This window comes from Microtus ochrogaster, unplaced genomic scaffold (assembly GCF_000317375.1).
Source record: "Microtus ochrogaster isolate Prairie Vole_2 unplaced genomic scaffold, MicOch1.0 UNK9, whole genome shotgun sequence".
NCBI lineage: Eukaryota > Metazoa > Chordata > Mammalia > Rodentia > Cricetidae > Microtus > Microtus ochrogaster.
Window position 1 is genome coordinate 8,935,404 of NW_004949107.1, and position 18,485 is coordinate 8,953,888.

The window sequence follows — 18,485 nt, forward strand, 5'->3', positions numbered from 1 at the left end:
CTGTCCTGGAACTCACTCTGTAGACCAGGCTGGCTTAGAATGCACAGAGACCCGTCTGCCTCTGCCTCCCCAGAGCTGGGATTAAAGGTGTGCGCTGCCACCACCTGGGCTATATTTGAATGCTTAGTTCCCTAGTTGGTGGAATTGTCAGGAAGGATTAGGTGTGGCCTTGTTGCAGGAGATGTGTCACAGGGCCGGGCTTTGAGAAGCCATTCCTAGTCAGTTCTCTCTGCTTCCTACTTTGCTATAGGATGTGAGCTCTCAGCTACTGCCCTGGAGCCATGCCTGCTGGCCTGCTCCCATGCTCCACAGCCATGATGGTCATGGACTCTAACCCTCTAAAGCTGGGAGCTCCAGTAAACTCTGTAAGAGGCCCTAGTTGTGGCGTGTTGTCACAGCAACAGGAAAGCAACTAAAACATCCTATCAAATGACAGCCTAGAGGCAAAGTAGAATGTGTTTAACATGCAAAGAAACAACTGAAAGTAGTAGACCACTTGCCCTCCCTCCCCTCTGAATCTCAGCACCCTGACTTCTGTCTTGACTCAATCCATTCTCTACAATGAAATCAAATGATCCTATTACAGCATTCCCTGTGTGAAGTTTTCTGATGATTTCCAATTAAACTCTGAATAAAATTCAGATTCCTTACCAAGGCTAACTTCTCAGCTTGGCTGTACCTGTATCTATGAGTTTTGCCCCCCAAATCTTCCTGAGATTGGCTCCTTCCTTCTAGTCAACACTCGCTACCTCCTCAGATCAGCCCTTCCTACTCTACTGAAGCAGCAGCCCTCGTGTGAGATGAAGTCCAGCAGCTGTAAGCTTCAGAGCCCTCGGCGAGCCTGACACAGTGGCCATGAGAGTCACAGCAGCTTGCTTTTGCTTGTGTTGGCTTGGCCAACTTAACTGCTTCTTACTGCTAAGAGTTGAAAATGGAAGAATAATGTACAGGTGAAAAAGAAGTGGCGAACCCCAGAAACCTTTGCTAAGTCACTGCCAAAAGTGACAGCCATGTTAAATGCAGGGTATAAACCTGTAGCGACTTCTTAATTTCCTAAGTCTCAGCTCTGGATCAGAAAGTTGCAGTTATCAGGAAGAAATCTGATGCAGGTGTTAGCTCCCAGAGTTCTGGAGCAGGCTTTGCCCACAGCATCGTGTGCAAATTGCTCAAATGAAGAGTTTATTCACAGGCGGCCAAGCGGGAGGAGACCTAAGACTGACCCTCTCCAAGGAGAGAATGACTGTGGTTTACGGAAGGGAAACAACCAGGGGTCCATCTTCCTAGCTACTCCTAAGACGGATGCTCAAAACACAGAGCGCTTGCATGACCTGAGTGTGGAGATTGTGGCCTCCTGACTTTGAAAAAAGCCCACACAGGCCCAAGTGAAAAGTCTTTGCTTTAGACAAAATCAGTCACTGAAAAATAATCTAGGCTACACTCTCATCCTGTCTCACATGTCAGAAGCACAGGATACAGCAACGCTAACAGAGACTAATATTACACTGCTCACCTGTACAACCTTCCAGATGAACAGTGGAGGAAAGGAGTATCTTGTAGACAGGGCCTCTCTATGTAGCCCTTGCTGTTCTGGAATTCTCTAGACCAGACTGACCTGCCTGTCCCTGCCTCCAAGTACTGGGACAGCAGGCGTGTACCCCCAGGCCCAGCTACACGAGTAATTTTTAAAGTGACCACAACCAACAGAAACTAGAAGGCTTGGTAAGGTCTTCCCAGTGTCTCTCACAACTGCTTTCCTTAATGTCCTAAGTAAAGACAGCCATTTCTTCAACCTGGCCTCAACCGCACGATCCTCCCGCTTCAGCTACTACGATGCTGGGATTACAGCTATGTCCAGGCGAGAAGCCATTTGTTTTTTAATTTTATGTGAATGGGTACTTTTCCTTCATGTATATCTTTGTACCACGTGCATGCCTGGTGTTCACTGAGGCCAGACGAGGGCAATGGAGTCCCTAGAACTGGAGTTAACCAATACTTGCGAGTCACCGTCTGGGTGCCGGAGTCAAACCTGGGTCCTTTGGAAGAAAGGTAGTGAGTGCCCTTAACGGACATCCCATCTCTCCTGATCTACAGAGCCTTAACTGCTGTCCCATCTCTCCTGCTCTACGGAGCCATTCTTTTTTTTTTTTTTTTTTTTATTAAAGATTTCTGTCTCTTCCCTGCCACCGCCTCCCATTTCCCTCCCCCTCCCCCAATCAAGTCCCCCCCCCCCAGCCCGAAAAGCAATCAGGGCTCTGAACATAGCGGACAATGAGGACTATTGAGAACTCAAGAACAATGGCAATGGGTTTCTGATCCTACTGCACGCACTGGCTTTGTGGGAGCCTAGGCAGTTTGGATGATCAACTTGCTAGACCTGGATGGAGGTGGGGGTTCCTTGGGCTTCCCACAGGACAGGGAACCCTGATTGCTTTACGGAGCCATTCTTAAAAGGCCACTGCTAAATCAGTAGCGATGAAATCCAGAGGCAAACATCCCTCCCTGCACAGTCCATTCTGGAAATCCACAGCAAGTGTCATGGGGCCTAGTCTGCAGAACCTCTAGCTAGAGAGGAAATCTTTTAATGAGAACCAAACAGTCTTATGGAAGGTGTAAAACTCTCTTGAACTGTAGACTGTAGTGAACCAGGCAGAGATATGCCTAGCACCCCAAACCCACACGAGACTCCTCCTACCGACAAATTTAAACCTACCACAAATTAAAAATACTTAGACAAAATATCTATATCAAACATGTTCAGACTTTGTTATTATTTCCTAAAAAATTCAGTATAACAAAAATTTACATAGCATTTATATTGTTTTAAGAATTATAAGTAGCCAGGCGGTGGTGGCGCACGCCTTTAATCCCAGCACTCGGGGGGCAGAGGCAGGCAGATCTCTGGGAGTTCAAGGCCAGCCTGGTCTACAAGAGCTAGTTCCGGGACAGGCACCAAAGCTACAGAGAAACCCTGTCTCGGACAAAAAAAAAAAAAAAAAAAGAATTATAAGTAATCTAGAATTATTTAAAAATAAATGGGGATATATGTAGGTTATATGTAAAGGAATTGAGCATGGGCATGGTGTCCTAAAACAAATCCTCTTAGTGACACTGAAGAATGTGTATATTGTCAGAATAAAAAGTAAACAACCAGCAGGGCGATGGTGGCACACTCCTTTAATCCTAACACTTGGGAGGCAGAGACAGATGGATCTCAGTGAGTTCGAGGCCAGCCTGGTCTACAGAGCAAGTTTTAGGACAGCCAGGGCTACACAGAGAAACCTTGTCTCAAAAAAACCAAAAAAAAGGAAAAAAAAAAGAAAGAAAGAAAGTAGAGAAAGATATTTCTAGAAGATAATATAATGACAGCACTTATTTGGTTATTTATGGGGAAATGAATGTAATTAACTCAGTGGTCTGGACAGTCTCTAATTACAAGTTTCTTTCCCCTCTTCCCCTCAGAAAATGTGAGCCAGGGCACTGGGAGACTAATCTGACATCTGGAGCAGAGACTGAACGGCTCTGAGAGAAATCACAGACAGGAAAGCAGCGCTGGTCCATAGTCAGGAGCAAACTGAAAATTATTTGTGAGCTGAGGTCAGCAATGGCATGCTAGGTCTCTAGAACAGACATTAACATGATTAAGATATCGAGACATGTCACCTCCCATACCGGAAGATCACACAGGTGACAGGCCGCAGTGTGTCTGCGCTAACTTTAGCTAGCGTCCCGACCGTCGCCTCGAGACTGCAGCACAAGAGAAACTCTGCTCTGAGACAACCCAAGGGTCCTTTATAGACTCTGCTGTAACTGGTGAGAATTTCAAATTTTTCACATGAATTTCACAGGATTAGTATATGTACAAACACTGTTAAGTAAAAGTAAAATAGATGTATGGGCTAATAAGTGCCTCAAGTTGAACTCACCTGCCCACTCTTCCCAAACTCCAGCTCTACAATGGCAGCAGGGGTGTGTATTTGAGCTGCGTGCCTGGACTGCGACTTGCCGTCCACTCTCCAGCTCAGGCCCCGCAGTCCGTTGTCCCAGCGGCTCTGGTTCAGGAGGCTTTCTCGGATTCTTGTCTTGTGGCTCTTCCAAAACTTGGAAATGACTGCAGCTTGTTCACCGGTGATGCCACCCTGCTTTTTGGTCTGAGCAGTCAAGAATGCCTCTAACTGGTTGAAATCCATGTCTGCAGATGCGATAGACTACAAAGACAACAGAGAAAGCAATGTGTGTTTGATTGGTAGACAACTAGACAAAGCTGCCTACCTACAGAGCACGTTTTGATTGCCCTCAATCACTGACTATGCTTTCAAAAAGGCCATCAAGTGACAAGAAAGACAACAAGTGATGATTATAGTACAAATGCAAAAACATTCCCTTTCCAAATAAGAAATTCTCTATCAATAACAAGAATATAACTTTAAATATCCACTTTCAGATGGCTGGAGAGATGGCTCAACAGACAAGAGTACTTGCTGCTCTTGCCAAGGGCTCAAGTTCAGTTCCCGGCACTCATACGGCAGCTGACAACTGTCCATAACTCCAGTTCCAGGGGATCTGAGGCCTCCTCTGATCTCAACAGGCACTGAGCATGAACATGATGTACATACATGCACTCAGGCAAAATACTCATAGACATAAATTCAATAATTGTAACTTTTCATATTCAGCTTCATAGTGGGGAAATAAAAATTATTCTAAACAAGGAAACAAAAAATCAAATTAATTGGTTCTCTGATAAAATCTTACATAATTTATTGTCAGTAGACCTGGTTTGACATGTTGTAGTGATACCATGAGCTGTCCATTAGACAAGTAAGTAAGTGTCGTTCAGTGGATGTTACTTGAACTTTGCAGTTATCTCCATCAAACAGCTCAGTAACACTACTTGACACTGTATGCTACATTACGCTTTCCTTATACTTTCAAACCTTAACTACCATTGAAGCTAGGTTCTCCACTCTAGCATTTAAGAACACACAGTAACCAGATGTGCTGGTTTGATATTTCATCAGTGTTGACACAATCTAGAGTCATCTGGGAAGAGGAAACCTCAACTGGACTGAGAAAATGCCTCCATTAGATCAGCCTGTGGGCAAGCCTGCATGATGGTTTTCTTTCCTTTTTCTTTCTTTTCTTCCCCCCCTGAGACTGGGTTTCTCTGTGTGTAGCCCTGACCGTCTTGGAACTCACTCTGTAGACCAGGCTGGCCTTAATAAACTCACAGAGATCCACCTGCCTCTGCCTCCCGAGTGCTGGGATTAAAGGCGTGAGCAATGATGGGTTAGTTTTTAGTTGATGATAGATGTGGGTGGGGTCCATTGTGGGCAATTCAACCCCTGGGTAGGTGGTCCTAGGGAAACAGAGAAAGTCAGGAGGAGAAGCCAAAAAGTGGCATTCCTCAATGGCCTTTGCTTCAATTCCTGTGTCCAGCTTCTTGCTTTGGATTCCCTCAGTCCACTGATGATGGACTGGAACCTGTAAGCCAAATAAACCTTTTCCTCCCCAAGTTACTTTTGATCATGGTGTTTTACAACAGCAATAGAAGCGCCAAACTAAGACACTAAATATAAGTATATTAAATGTAGAACAAAGTACGTTAAGATTGCACAGTACTCTACTTTCAAAGAGTTTTCACATCTATCCCTTCTATTGAAACTCACATTCCATTTCAAAGACAACATGGTAGACAGAAGCACTGATAAATGTTGATCATAGAAGAGCCACTGACTTCCAATAAAGTTCAATGAATCCGAGTCCCGACTGTTAAGCCACGGTTCTCTGATGTACTGGCTAGTTTTGTGTGTCAACTTGACATAAACTTGAATTATCAGAGGAAGGAAACTCAGTTGAGAAAATGCCTCCATGAGGTCCAGTTGTAAGGTATTTTCTTAATTGGTGATCAATAGGGGAGTGCTCAGTCCGTGGAAGGTGGTGCCATCCCTGAGCTGCTAGTCCTGGATTCTATAGGAAGGTGGGCTAAGCCACAGGAAGCGAGCCAGTATGCAGCGCCCCTCCGTGGCCTCTGCATCAGCTCCTGACTCCAAGTTCCTGCCTTGTTTGAATTCCTGTCCTGACTTCCTTCAATGATAAAGGGCAGCGCTGAAGTGTGAGCCAAAGAAACCCTGTCCTCCCCAACTTGCTTTTTGGTCATGGTTACTTATTAAAGCAATAGAAAGCATAACTAAGACACTGGTTAGCTGTCATAAGAGACTACACGGAGAGTTAGATACTGACATCATGATAATAATAATAATAAAAAGTCAAATTGGAACTTTCTACCAATAATGATGCAAAAATGGCCCCACCTAAGGATTAGTTACAATGCTAAACTCATTATCCTTCAAAGACTAAGACTAATTATCACTATTATTTATTTTTAACTGTTTCAAGTGAGAAATTTGTGCTATTAGAAATTATCCAACTAGCTCTATTTAACAACAAACAGAAAAACTGAGAGAAAAAAATGAAAAGACAGTACAGAGTCAAAGTAGTGTGCCAAAACTCAAGATATGGTTATGCATACGCCATAAGGAAGCACAAAGGCAATCAAGTATGATGCAAAGTTAAACCTGGACACTAGAAAGCTAAATTTGAGAACACACTCAGTTGCAGTAAAGCGGAGAATCCCAAAGCTGTCCTTTCCTTTGTCACTATTCTTGCTTGGCCACAGAGGCTGCTGGTAGGAGCACCACACCAGACAAATCAGAGCACCTCTTTTCTCGGGGTACACGGGAGGTCTAGGTGGGGGGATAAACGGCGCTGCCCATGGGGATCGCAGTGCCAGCACGATGTGAGACTGGGATTGTGGACAGCCAGTCTCTTGAACTTTTTGGCACAAAGTTGAAAAGAAGAAAAGAGGAGGGGCGGGGCTAAACAGGAAGAAGGGGTAAGGAAAGCTCCCTGAAGCCCAGCGAGATGAAAGGGCACTCCCAGTATTGCCCTGTTCTTATAAATTATCTTTCAATTGTGTATGCTACCTCAGCAACCTTCCAACTGCATGCACCTAAAACTTCCATTCCTTTTCTAGTGCATTGATAAAACCCCATAACCAAAAAGCGCCTCACAGAGGGGTTCTAGCGGAGTGACAGTCTATCGTGCCAGGGAGCCATATCAGCAGGAGCAGGAGGCTGAGAGACAGCCTCTTATTTACAGGTAGATACTCTCTCTCCTCTCCTCTCCTCTCCTCTCCTCTCCGCTCCTCTCCTCTCCTCTTCTCTCTCTCTCTCTCTCTCTCTCTCTCTCTCTCTCTCTCTCTCTCTCTCTCTCTCAGCCCATCTCCAGAGGTGGCTTCCTCCAGGAAGGCTGCACCTCTTAAACCTCCCCAAATAGACCACCAACTGGGGTTCAAATACCTGAGCCTAAGGATGACATTTCTCACCCAAGCCACAACTATTCAAATAATTTATACCATAGTCCTATCAGTTGGACCCACAAGTTGTCACTAAAACAGGACACCAGCAGGAAGAGCCAAGGGCTGCAAAGGTAGGCAGAGCAGCTAGAGACAAGCTGCATTTCACTATTAATGTGAAAACTATGTGGCAAACATCAAAACTTTCTGATAGATTATATTTCCTGTTACACTTGAACACATTTATTGCCTATTTACCAGATAACCGATCCAAAATCTCTTGCTGTGACTCCAAAAGGAATATTACTTCAAAGCCGAGCCTGGGTAGCACATGGCTATAATCCCAGCACTCAGGCACTCAGGAGGTAGAAGCAGGTGAGCAGCAGAAAGTAAATCTGGCCTGCCTGTACAACAAACCGTTCTAGGACAGCTAGAGCTATACGGCAAGACCCCCGGGGGAGGTGGGATTACTTTGTATATTACACTACAATTAAGTTAACTATTTCTATTAGCATCTTGCTTTGCACACAGACGGCCTGTATCATTTTCCTCATACAAAGAGACATCTATTTTGAGATGTGTGCTGATGCACACCTGCACTAACAGACCCTGGGATTAGGAGCTACGTAGTGGATTCCAGGACAGCACATCTTTAAAAAGCAAACAAACAAAAAAACTATTCTGATATAACTGTGCCTATGACATAAAAGTTATTTTGGTTAGATTTCAATCAACATCTTGTTATGTAGAAAGTCCTTCTGTATGTGTTGCTTTTTTGGTTAATGAATAAAGAAGCTGCTTTGGCCTGTGATAGGGCAGAGTAGAGCTAGGCAGGAAAACTAAACTGAATGCTGGGAGAAAGTAGGTGGAGTCAGTGAGAAGTCATGTAGTCCTGCTGGAGACAGACGCTGGACACGGGATGGAACTTTACCCAGTAAGCCACAGCCACATGGCGATACACAGATTAATGGAGATGGGTTAGTTTAGGATATAAGAGCTAGCTAAAAATATGTTTAAGCTATTGGCCAAAAGTATTGCAAATAATAAAAGTTTCCGTGTGATTATTTTGAGTCAGGGCAGTCGGGAAACGAACTAGTAGCCTCTGCCAACAATCTTGAACTAGGGTCAATTCATCTAATTTTAACACAATTGGAAAATAAATAAGGAACTGACTTTGGACTGAATTCAAAGTCATGAATTCTCACGTAATATCAGTTTTCATTTAATTCAAGAAAAGCCTTGATAAGCTTTGTTTCAGCTTTCTTCTCATTTTTAGACAACTGAAAATATAAAAAGCATTCTCAGTTTATGGACTATATAAGCACAGGAAATATGGCCAACCCCTGCTTAAGAACATTCCACAGAACAAACTGACCCCTGTCACATGATTACGACACCCCATGTGACAGAGAAAACCTGTTTGCAATCACTGGAGACTAGAAATTGACTCCGTTTACATGAGAAAGTACTTTTTAACAGCTTTAATAAACACTGAATTTTTCAGGGATGCAACAAAAATAACTTGTACTTTGGTTAGGTTTCCACTTTATAAACAGGATGCTGACCATTTGGGAAAATCATTGCTGAGTTTAAAATCTGTGAGCTGCCAAGATGGCACAGCCGTGTTAACTGCATTTGCTGCTATGTGTTCACAGTGATTCCACATATAGGGTAAATATATACACATACAATAATGCTTAAATACTTAGATCATAAAAATCTCAAATTACTTTGTTTTCATTTACATTTATGCCACATTGATATGTCTTAAAATACGAACTATATATGTTTTGTGTGTGTGTGTACATGTGTGTAGGAGTGGTGATGCATGTTTGTGCAAGTACATGTGGAGACCAGAAGCCAACCAATGTCAGGTACTTTCCTTAATCGGTTTCCACCCTATTTTTTGAGGTGAGGTCTCTCACTAACTTCGAGCTCATGGACTAGGCTAGGCTGAGCGGCTACTGGACTCCAACAACCTGTGTGCCACCACTACCACCGTTTAGACACTGGAGTCACTGGTGCATTCTGCTATGCCTGGCTGCTTACATGGGTGCTGAGAAACCAAACTCAGCTCTTCATGTTTCAATAGCAGACACTTTGTCAACCGAGCCATCTTCTGGCCTCATAGACTTACATAGCAACTTATAAGGACATGAGAGAAGTCTTAGAAAAATGTTTACTATAAAAAGTAAACACGGCTGGAGAGATGGCTCAGAGGTTAAGAGTGCTGGCTGCTCTTCCAGAGAACCCAGAGTTCAATTCCTAGCACCCACATGGCAGTTCACATCTGTCTGTGACCCCGGGTCTCAGAGGATCTGACACCTTCCCCTAGCCTCTGTGGGCACCAGGCATGCAAATGGCGCACAGACCTTACATTCAGATAAAACACTCATACAGAAAAGAAGTAATAATAATAATAATTTTAAATGAATAAACAATGAGCTACAACAGGTATGAGAACTACTGAGCATCAGGCCCAAGCTCAACAAACCAGGTCCTGGCCTATCTTTCAGTTCTTATTGACAGCTTCCTGCCACCCACAGTGAAGGCAGACAGCACCGACCTGTCTACACCCCCACACCTGCATTCTCAAAGGCCGTTTCTCTGTGTGTGCATCTGCGCTACTGTGGCCGCCTAACATGTCCCCCTGTCGCCACCTCACCTCATCAGCTACTTTCTGTTCATCCAGGACTCTGTTCAAACACGTCTTCCCCAGTGTCTTTTTCCCCAGTAGGGTAACTGCCCCCTTCAGTTCCCCAAATGCCCTATGATCCCTATCACTGTCCTGACCTCGGTGGAATGAAATGACCCATTTCCAAGTCTCTCTACCCACCGATTCTAACCTTTGAGACTGTCTATACACATACAGCTTCTAACACAGGTCTCTGATAGAGGATTCAAATTCTAGCAGGCACCTAGGTACCAGAGTAAGAAAGCCTCTCAAACTGTAAATCTCACAACTTTTATTAAACTTAAAATGAAACACAAACTCATACAAATGCACAGCTGTGACTCTTAGAAGTATATACATAGAAAAGAAAACGTCTGGGATTTAAGACTACGCAGAGTGTCCCTTGACAGGACAACAAAAGGCATAATTCAAAAAGAAAAACTGATATATTTGCACTTATCAAAATTGGCTTTTCCTCTGAGGAAGGGAGGAAGGAGCGAGCTTGCTTCCTCAGAACACATACAGCACATAAACAAGAACTGGAAGAAAGGATGAATGAACTGTGAAGACAACAAAGGACTAGCATCTAATATGTAAAAGGTTTTCAAACTCAACATTAAAAACACAACCAGGGCAGTGTAGACCTTTAATCCCAGCACTTGGAAGGTAGAGGCAGGTGAATCTCTGAGTTCCAGGACAGCCTGGTCTACAGAGCGAGTTCCAGGACAGCCAGGGCTACACAGAGAAACCCTGTCTTAAAGAAAAAAACAACAACCCACAATCAGGGCAGACAAGATGGTTCAGTGGGTAAAGACACTTGTGACACAAGCCTGGTGACCTGAGTTTGATGCCCAGAACTCACACAAAAGTAGGAGAAAACAAACTCCACAAAGTTGTCTTCTGACCTCTACAGGCTTGCTGTGGTATGCACATATATAATGTACACATGGTATATTTCTTTGAATTTTTAACTGTATTCCATGTGTCTGGGTGTTTGGCCTGCATGTATATCTGTGCACCACATGCATGCAGAGGCCAGAAGAGGTTATCACAAGCCCTGGAACTAGAGTGAACCTTCATGTGGGGGTGCTAGGGATCCAACTCAAGTTCTCCAGAACATTGCTCTTAACCACTATGCCATCACTCACATCACAATCAATTTTTTAAAATTACCAAAAAGATACAACCTAATTAGAAAATAGACAAAAGGCATGGCAGAGATTTTACCAGCAAGAACACATAAGTGGTAAATAAGTACACAAAAAAATGTTTCTATCATTAGCAATTAGAGAAATGTGCATTAAAACTACTATGGGCTATCACCACTTGCTTATAAAATAGCCAAAATTTCAATACAATGATAAGCCCAAATGCTGACAAGCCATGGATCATTCAGTCAAGGCTGGTAGGAATGGGAAATGGTACATCCACACAGGAGAACAGTTTAACAATCCATATAGAAAATAAAAATATAATTACCAAATGATTCAACAATTATACTCTTGTCATATTTAGTCCACATCCACATACAACCTACACATAAATGTTGCTGGTAATTTTTCTTATAATAACCCCAAACTAGAAACAAACTAGAGTTCTCTAACAAATCAATGGCTAATAAACTTTTATGTATGTGTGTTAACTTGACACAAACTAGAGTCTTTTGGTGATGTGGGATTTCCTTTTGTACACTGTGAATATGTTTTGTTGCCACTGGTTAATAAAGAAGCTGTTTCGGCCAGTAGCTTAGCAGAATAGAGCTAGGCGGGAAAACTAAACTGAATGCTGGGGGAAAATAGGCAGAGTCAGAGAGTTGTCATGTAGCCAGCACAGGAGACAGACACCCCCAACAAAACTTTGCTGGTAGGTCATGACCTCATGGTGATGCACAGATTAGAGATGGGCTAGGATATAAGAGCTAGCTAGAAACATGCTTAAGCTATTGACCAAACAGTATTGCAAATAATTAGTTTCTGTGTGATTATTTTGGGTCTAGGCAGCCAGGAAACAAATCAACAACCTCTGCCAACAATTTGGGGAAAGGGAACGTCTATAGAAGCATGCATGGGCAGCTATCTTTTTTCCCAACCTCTATAGAGAAAATACCCCCACCAGACTGTTTTGTGGGCAAGCTTATGGGCAATGCTAAAAGATGACTGATGTGGATGGGCCCACCCCACTGTAGGTGGGACCTTCCCTAGGCTGGTGGTCTGGGGTGTATAAAAAGGCAAGCTGAGCAAGCAATGAGGAACAAGCTATAGTAATCAGCACTCCTCTAAGACCTCTTCATCAGTTCCTGCCCTGACTTCCCTGAATGATATACCACAAGCTATAAGATGAAAGAAACCTTTCCTCCCAAGTTGATTTTGGTCATGGTGTCTACCACAGCAATAGTAACCCTAACTAAGACAATATTCATTTATGAAATGTCACAAAAACACTCAACTTCTCACAAAAAGAAAAATTCAAAAGTGGGGTGGGGTCACTGGGGATGTCACTCAGTTGATAGACCGCTCACCCACCATGCACATAACCCTGGGTTTGAGACCTGGCACCATGTTAAGTACTCCCAACACTCAGGAGGCAGTCAGGAGGGTAACAAGTTCAGGTTCCCCTTCATCCACATTAGTGATCTCAAGACCAGCCAGGGATACATAAGACCCTGTCTCAAAAAGAAAGAAACAAAAAAGAGCCAAGAGTCCAGCTCTGTGGCAGAGCACAGCTGAGCACCTGTGAGGCCTGGGTTCAAATCCCTATGAGGGAATAAGAGAGGAGCGGGAGTGAAGACCCTTTAAAGCCTTTTTTGACCTCCAGATTGATGCCCAAGGTCAGTAACTGTCAGGGCCTCTTCTAGTTCTCTTTCTCATCTCCTCATACTTATAATCTCCCACTCACTCCTCTTCCCTCCTATACTGAACCCATTTTATCTCATAAAATCCATCATTCTATCCACATCTAGGAACCTTTGCCTAAGGTACTCCCTCTGCCTAGAAAATCCTAGCTGCTGTTCCTTTATCCCCACTCCTTGCTGGTGTCATTTAATCCAGGGCTTTACACAAGTCTTATTAAAGCCTGGGATAGTGGTACCAAGGCCTATAATCCCAGCACCTGGGTGTTAAGGCAGGAGGATTAGGAGATCAAGGACAGCCTGGGCTATGTGAGTCTCTGTACAAACAAAACAAGACAAACATAGATCTTATTTTACATAGGATACCTTCTCCGAACCTTCAAACCTGGGATAGGGGTCTCTTTCTAGACTTCACAATAAATCAGGGGTATTTACCATTGATATACATATAGATGTTTGTGAGTGCATACATACTGTCGGGCCTACCTAGATCTTGCTCAAATGTACATGCTTTAAGAGTTTAAGGACTCAGTCAGGCATAGTGGCGCACACCTTTAATTCCATGGGGGGCAGAGGCTGGCAGATCTCTGAGTTTGAAGCCAGCCTGGTCTATAGATTGAGTTCCAGACCAACAGAGCTACACACAACAACCCTATCTAAAAAGACAAAACAAAAGAGTGTAAGGATCCTGCTCCAATTTTTATCATTTAATCTCTGTGTACAGCACAATGACTGACTCATAGTAGGTACCTGTGAAAAATGAAAGACAATAAAAGGATCAAAATCAGGAGTGACAAACAGATGAGTTCCAGGGAATGTTTAGGGCAGTAAAAGTATTCTGAGGAATTTAAAGATACATACCTTTATGCCTACCAAAATCCATAGAATGCTCTGGAGTGGTGGCACCTGCCGTTAAGCCCACCCAGCACTCGGGAAGCAGAGGCAGTGGACCTCTGAGAGTGAGGCCAGCCTGGTCCACACAGCAAGTTCTAGGCCAGTCAAGGCCACACTGTCTCAAAAACTAAACAAGAAACAAAGAAACAAACCATAGAATGAGCCCTAAGCTGTAGAATTAGTGATATGTGATATGTTGGTCCATTCACTGTAACAAACAGCACTGTGGTTAGGATTTTAGCACAACAGAAAGCTAATGGGGGAAAAAGGGGGACAGGAGGCGTTTGTGGACTTTTATTTTCTTATTAATTTTGCTGTGAATACAAAACAGTTCTAACAAAATCTGTTTTCAAAAATGAGGACTGGAGATGATGGCTCAGCAGTTAAGTTAACGGCTGCTCTTTGCAGAGGACATGGTTTGGTTCGCAGTACCCATACAGCTGATCACAATTACCCGTAACTCCATTTCCAGGAATCTGGCACCCTCTTCTGACTTCCTGGGGTACCAGGCATGCACATGTACATATACACACATACAAACAGATAAAATGCTCATACACATAAAAAGAAAGAAATAAGTCTTAAAAACTGTAAGTGAATTGGGAACTGGAGTTGTGCCTCGGTAATATGACATAGGCACGGCACACGCACAGACACTGAGTTCAGTAATATGACATAGGCCCAGCACACGCACAGACACTGAGTTTAATACACGGCACTGTACAAAAAAAAAATGAAAAAAAGCAGAAGCAATGCTGTAACAAATTTCTGGCTCACATTTTTGGAAACCCAATAAACATTTCTTGAGTGGCTTACTCACGAACTCCAGTCTCACAGCTTAATGGTGAGTTCCTCTCAGTCAACTACCAAAACCAAACTGCTAGCCATCTGGAGGGGTGTTTTTGGAAGAGGATCCCCAAATCCCCATGTGAGCACACATCTTATGGAAAGGACCTCCCTGTCTGAGTTCTGCTAAAATTCAAATTCGGGAGGTAAGCAAAGGACTGTCCATTTTTTTGAATAAAAGTCTAAAAGTAAACTTAAGGTAATGATACCGTTTCAGTAAACTGTTTAAGTATCAAGTATACGACCTGTCTTCATAAGGAACCGAATCAGTCTCCAACCATTTCACACTTCTACATGGCCATCCACAGCCTCTAGCTGCTTGAAGAGGATAGTACTTAACATCGGTGCTGAAAACAAACCATAGCCAGCTCCTATTCCGCTCTGGTGACAAGCATGGCTTTGCATTCCGCGTCTACTGTACAGAACACCCTCAGAAACCACTGAGTCCCAGAGGAATTTTGACTAGGTTAATTTAAGCAGTTTGGAGTTCATGAGAAAAGTGAGTTGAAAGTTGCAACAGACTGCCTTCCTAACCTAGCACACAGCTTCCCACCAACATGGGGATCCATGCACTGCACTTACCACGGTGCAGGAACCAATACTGCCATCACCTAAGTTTCTAGCTTGTACACAACTTACTCTTGGTGTACAGTCTGCAGATTTTGACAAACGTATAGCAACATGTATCTTCCATTAGAAGACGGTATAAAATAGTTCCACTGCATTGCTCCGTGTCTCCACCTCTCCTACTCACTCCAAAGCTTCTCTAACATTCAGTTTGCTCTGGTTGGTCAGCCATACTGTCCGACTGACTCAATAATATCTGTACTGATTTTCTGTCTGATAGATCTGTTCTTTCCATACAGAAGTACTGAGTCTCTAACTTTATTCATTAATGAATTGCATTTTTTCAGGCTCTGTTTTGCTGCTCTGTCTTCAGGCACACACCTATGAAGAACTGTTATATTCTCCGAGAGAACTGACCCTATTTATCATTGTTGACACAGGGAGCAAACCAGAGAGGACCATGCAGACACAGTTTATAGTCAACTGAAAGATGGTGTGGGATTTCCCTCTGTATGCTCTGAATATGTCTTATTATCACTGGTGAATGAAGAAGCTGTTTCGGCCAGTGGCTTAGCAGATTAAAGCCAGGTGGGAAATCAGACCAGAGATAGAGAATAGGTGGGGTGGAAGTGACACCGTGTAGCTGCCCAAGGAGACAGATGTCAGATCCTTACCAGTAAGCCACAGCCTCAGGCCAATTCACAAATTAATAGAAATGGGTTAATTTAAGAAGTAAGAGTTAGTTAATAAGAAGCCTGAGCTAATAGGCCAAGCAGTGTTGTGTATATATACAACAATATAGTTTCTGTGTGATTATCCGAATCTGAGAAGTTGGGAAATGAGCAAGCAGTCTCTGTTTACAGAAAGCAGAATAGAAGTCTTTATTCCAATCAGCTGGGACTACTAAGTATTCAGGGAACCCAGGTATATCCCCAGTGTCCAGAACATGGGGTTTTGAAGGTAGAAACCACATCCTGGTATCTTTCTCAGCAGCTACAGTGGTGGGGGGAGGGTGCTTCATAGAAGCAAGCAGCTTAACAGAACAGAAGCTAAGAGAAGTTAGCTAGGACACCTTTGGTTCCTAGAACAGAGCTGGGCAATTTTCCATAGGATTCTACATAAAGGAGACCAAATTCTAGTCAAACCTGAAATAGCCTCAGCAAGAATACAAAATGGAGGAACCTTTCCCTGTCTTAGCCTCTTACATTATGAAATGTCTTTCTATATACTTGACAACTTCCATTGCTCTAGTCTTTTTAAAATATTTATTTATTTTATGTGTTAAGGGTGTTTCGGTGGCATATCTGTAAGTGTACCATGTTCGTGCAGTGCCTGCACAGGCCAGAAGAGGGTGCTGGATCCCCTGGATCTGTAGTTTGAGTTACAGATGATTGTGCACTGCCACATGGGTGCTAGGAATAAAAGCCAGGTCCTCTGGAAGAACAGCAGTGCTCTTAAACGCTGAGCCATCTCTCCAGCCCTGCTCTGAAGTCTTCCCCATTTGAAATAGTTTGACACACAAACGAATTATCTGGAAGATAAACACTAATTAAGAAAACTCCTTACGGGACTGGAGAGATGGCTCAGTGGTTAAGAGCACTGCCTGCTCTTCCAAAGGTCCTGAATTCAATTCCCAGCAACCACATGGTGGCTCACAGCCATCTGTAATGAGATTTGGTGCCCTCTTCTGGCCTGCAGGAATGCATACAGACAGAACACTGTATACTTAATAAATAAATAAATCTTTAAAAAAAGAGAAAAGAAAAGAAAACTCCTTACAGCTGAATCTTATGGAGATATTTTCTCAGTTAAAATTCCCTTCTTCCAGATAACTCTGGTTTGTGTGTCAAGTTGACATAAAACCACCAGCAAAGTGTTTATCATAGCAATAAAAAACTGATTAGGACAAGCTCCATGCTGGGATGCAGCTGGTTATTTATTACTGCTGAGGAGCCATAAACATAGATGGCATTTGAATCAGTCAGCAGTCCAGACAACAGAAATAACATGGATGAGAGCACTAGCCAGGCAATGGTGGTGCACACCTTTAATCCCAGCACTCAGGAGGCGGAGACAAGCAGATCTCTGTGGTTCAAGGCCAGCCTGGTCTACAAGAGCTACTGGACAGCCAGAGACCTCTGCAAATCTAGACACTGTGGTCAGAAAAGAATTAAGAATATAGGCAGAGGAGGAGGAAAGATTTACAGTCAATTTGGAGATGGCGACAAGGTGTCTTTAGTTGGTAGCTTTGCTGAGAAGGTGGTTTTCATTCCCAATAGTGTCAGATTCCCACCCAAAGTTAAATGGAAGAGAAAGACAAAGGGTTAATCTCCAGTGCTGCCTGGAATTTCTATAAACGTAATAGATATAATGGTGAAAGAGAATATTTTCTGTTTAGTGGATGTTTTGCTTTATTTATAATCTAAAAAACCTTCAAAATAACACAAACATAATCACAGCTGAGCTGATGGCTTTACCCAGAGAAATGGATGAAGTGATCATGGGGATCCAAAAACATATACCTCGTCTACAGAACTCCCCATTTCCAGTAGAATCACCTAAGACCTGGGCAGTCTGGAATGTAAATTACCTATCTTACACTGTCTTCCTGGGAAAGACCCCTAGTCTTTCACTAATAATCCTAAGGGTTTGGAATCAGATTTGCAAAAACTGACAAGAGTTGAAGCCAGGCCATCTGGTCAATGACATCACAATCCCAAATCTCCTACACAAAACTTCTCTCATTGGGTAAAAAGCCCTTGCTGTGCCAGTCAGGCAACCTGAATTTGATGCCTGGATCCATGAAAGCAGGAGAGAATTAACAGCACACAATTGTCCTCTGATTTCAACACGTGTGTGATGGCATGCACACACAGGCACGCGCGCGCACACACACACACACACACAGTAACAGGGATTGGAGAGATGGGTTAGCAGTTAGGAATACTGTTGCTTTTGCAGAGGACCTGAGTTCCTTTCCCACAACCCTCTCAGGCAGCTCACAACTGCCTACAACTTAACTCCAAGGGACCAGTACCTCTAGCCTCCTCTGGCACCTGCATTCACATGAATATAACTATACATAAGTACATAGAACTAAAAATTATACAGATATTTTTAAAATAAAAATAATAGATTTGTTTAAGCGATTAGATCCTTAGCAAAACCTAACAGTTCAGTGGTGAGAAAAGGCATTGAAAATCTGCAAGTCAGGCATGGTGGTGCACACCTCTAGTCCCAGCACTCAAGGCAGTCAGGCATGGTGGTGCACACCTCTAGTCCCAGCACTCAAGGCAGTCAGG

At 43.3% G+C, this 18,485-nt stretch overlaps 1 protein-coding gene across 1 annotated transcript in view; it reads right to left on the reverse strand.

The window, feature by feature from the left end:
- Positions 1–18,485, reverse strand: part of Commd1 (copper metabolism domain containing 1) — a 105,261-nt gene that overhangs the window by 60,084 nt on the left and 26,692 nt on the right. The window contains exon 2 of the mRNA XM_005366470.3: positions 3,924–4,205. Coding sequence (XP_005366527.1) covers positions 3,924–4,205 — 282 coding nt within the window. The remainder of the gene's footprint in view (positions 1–3,923; positions 4,206–18,485) is intronic.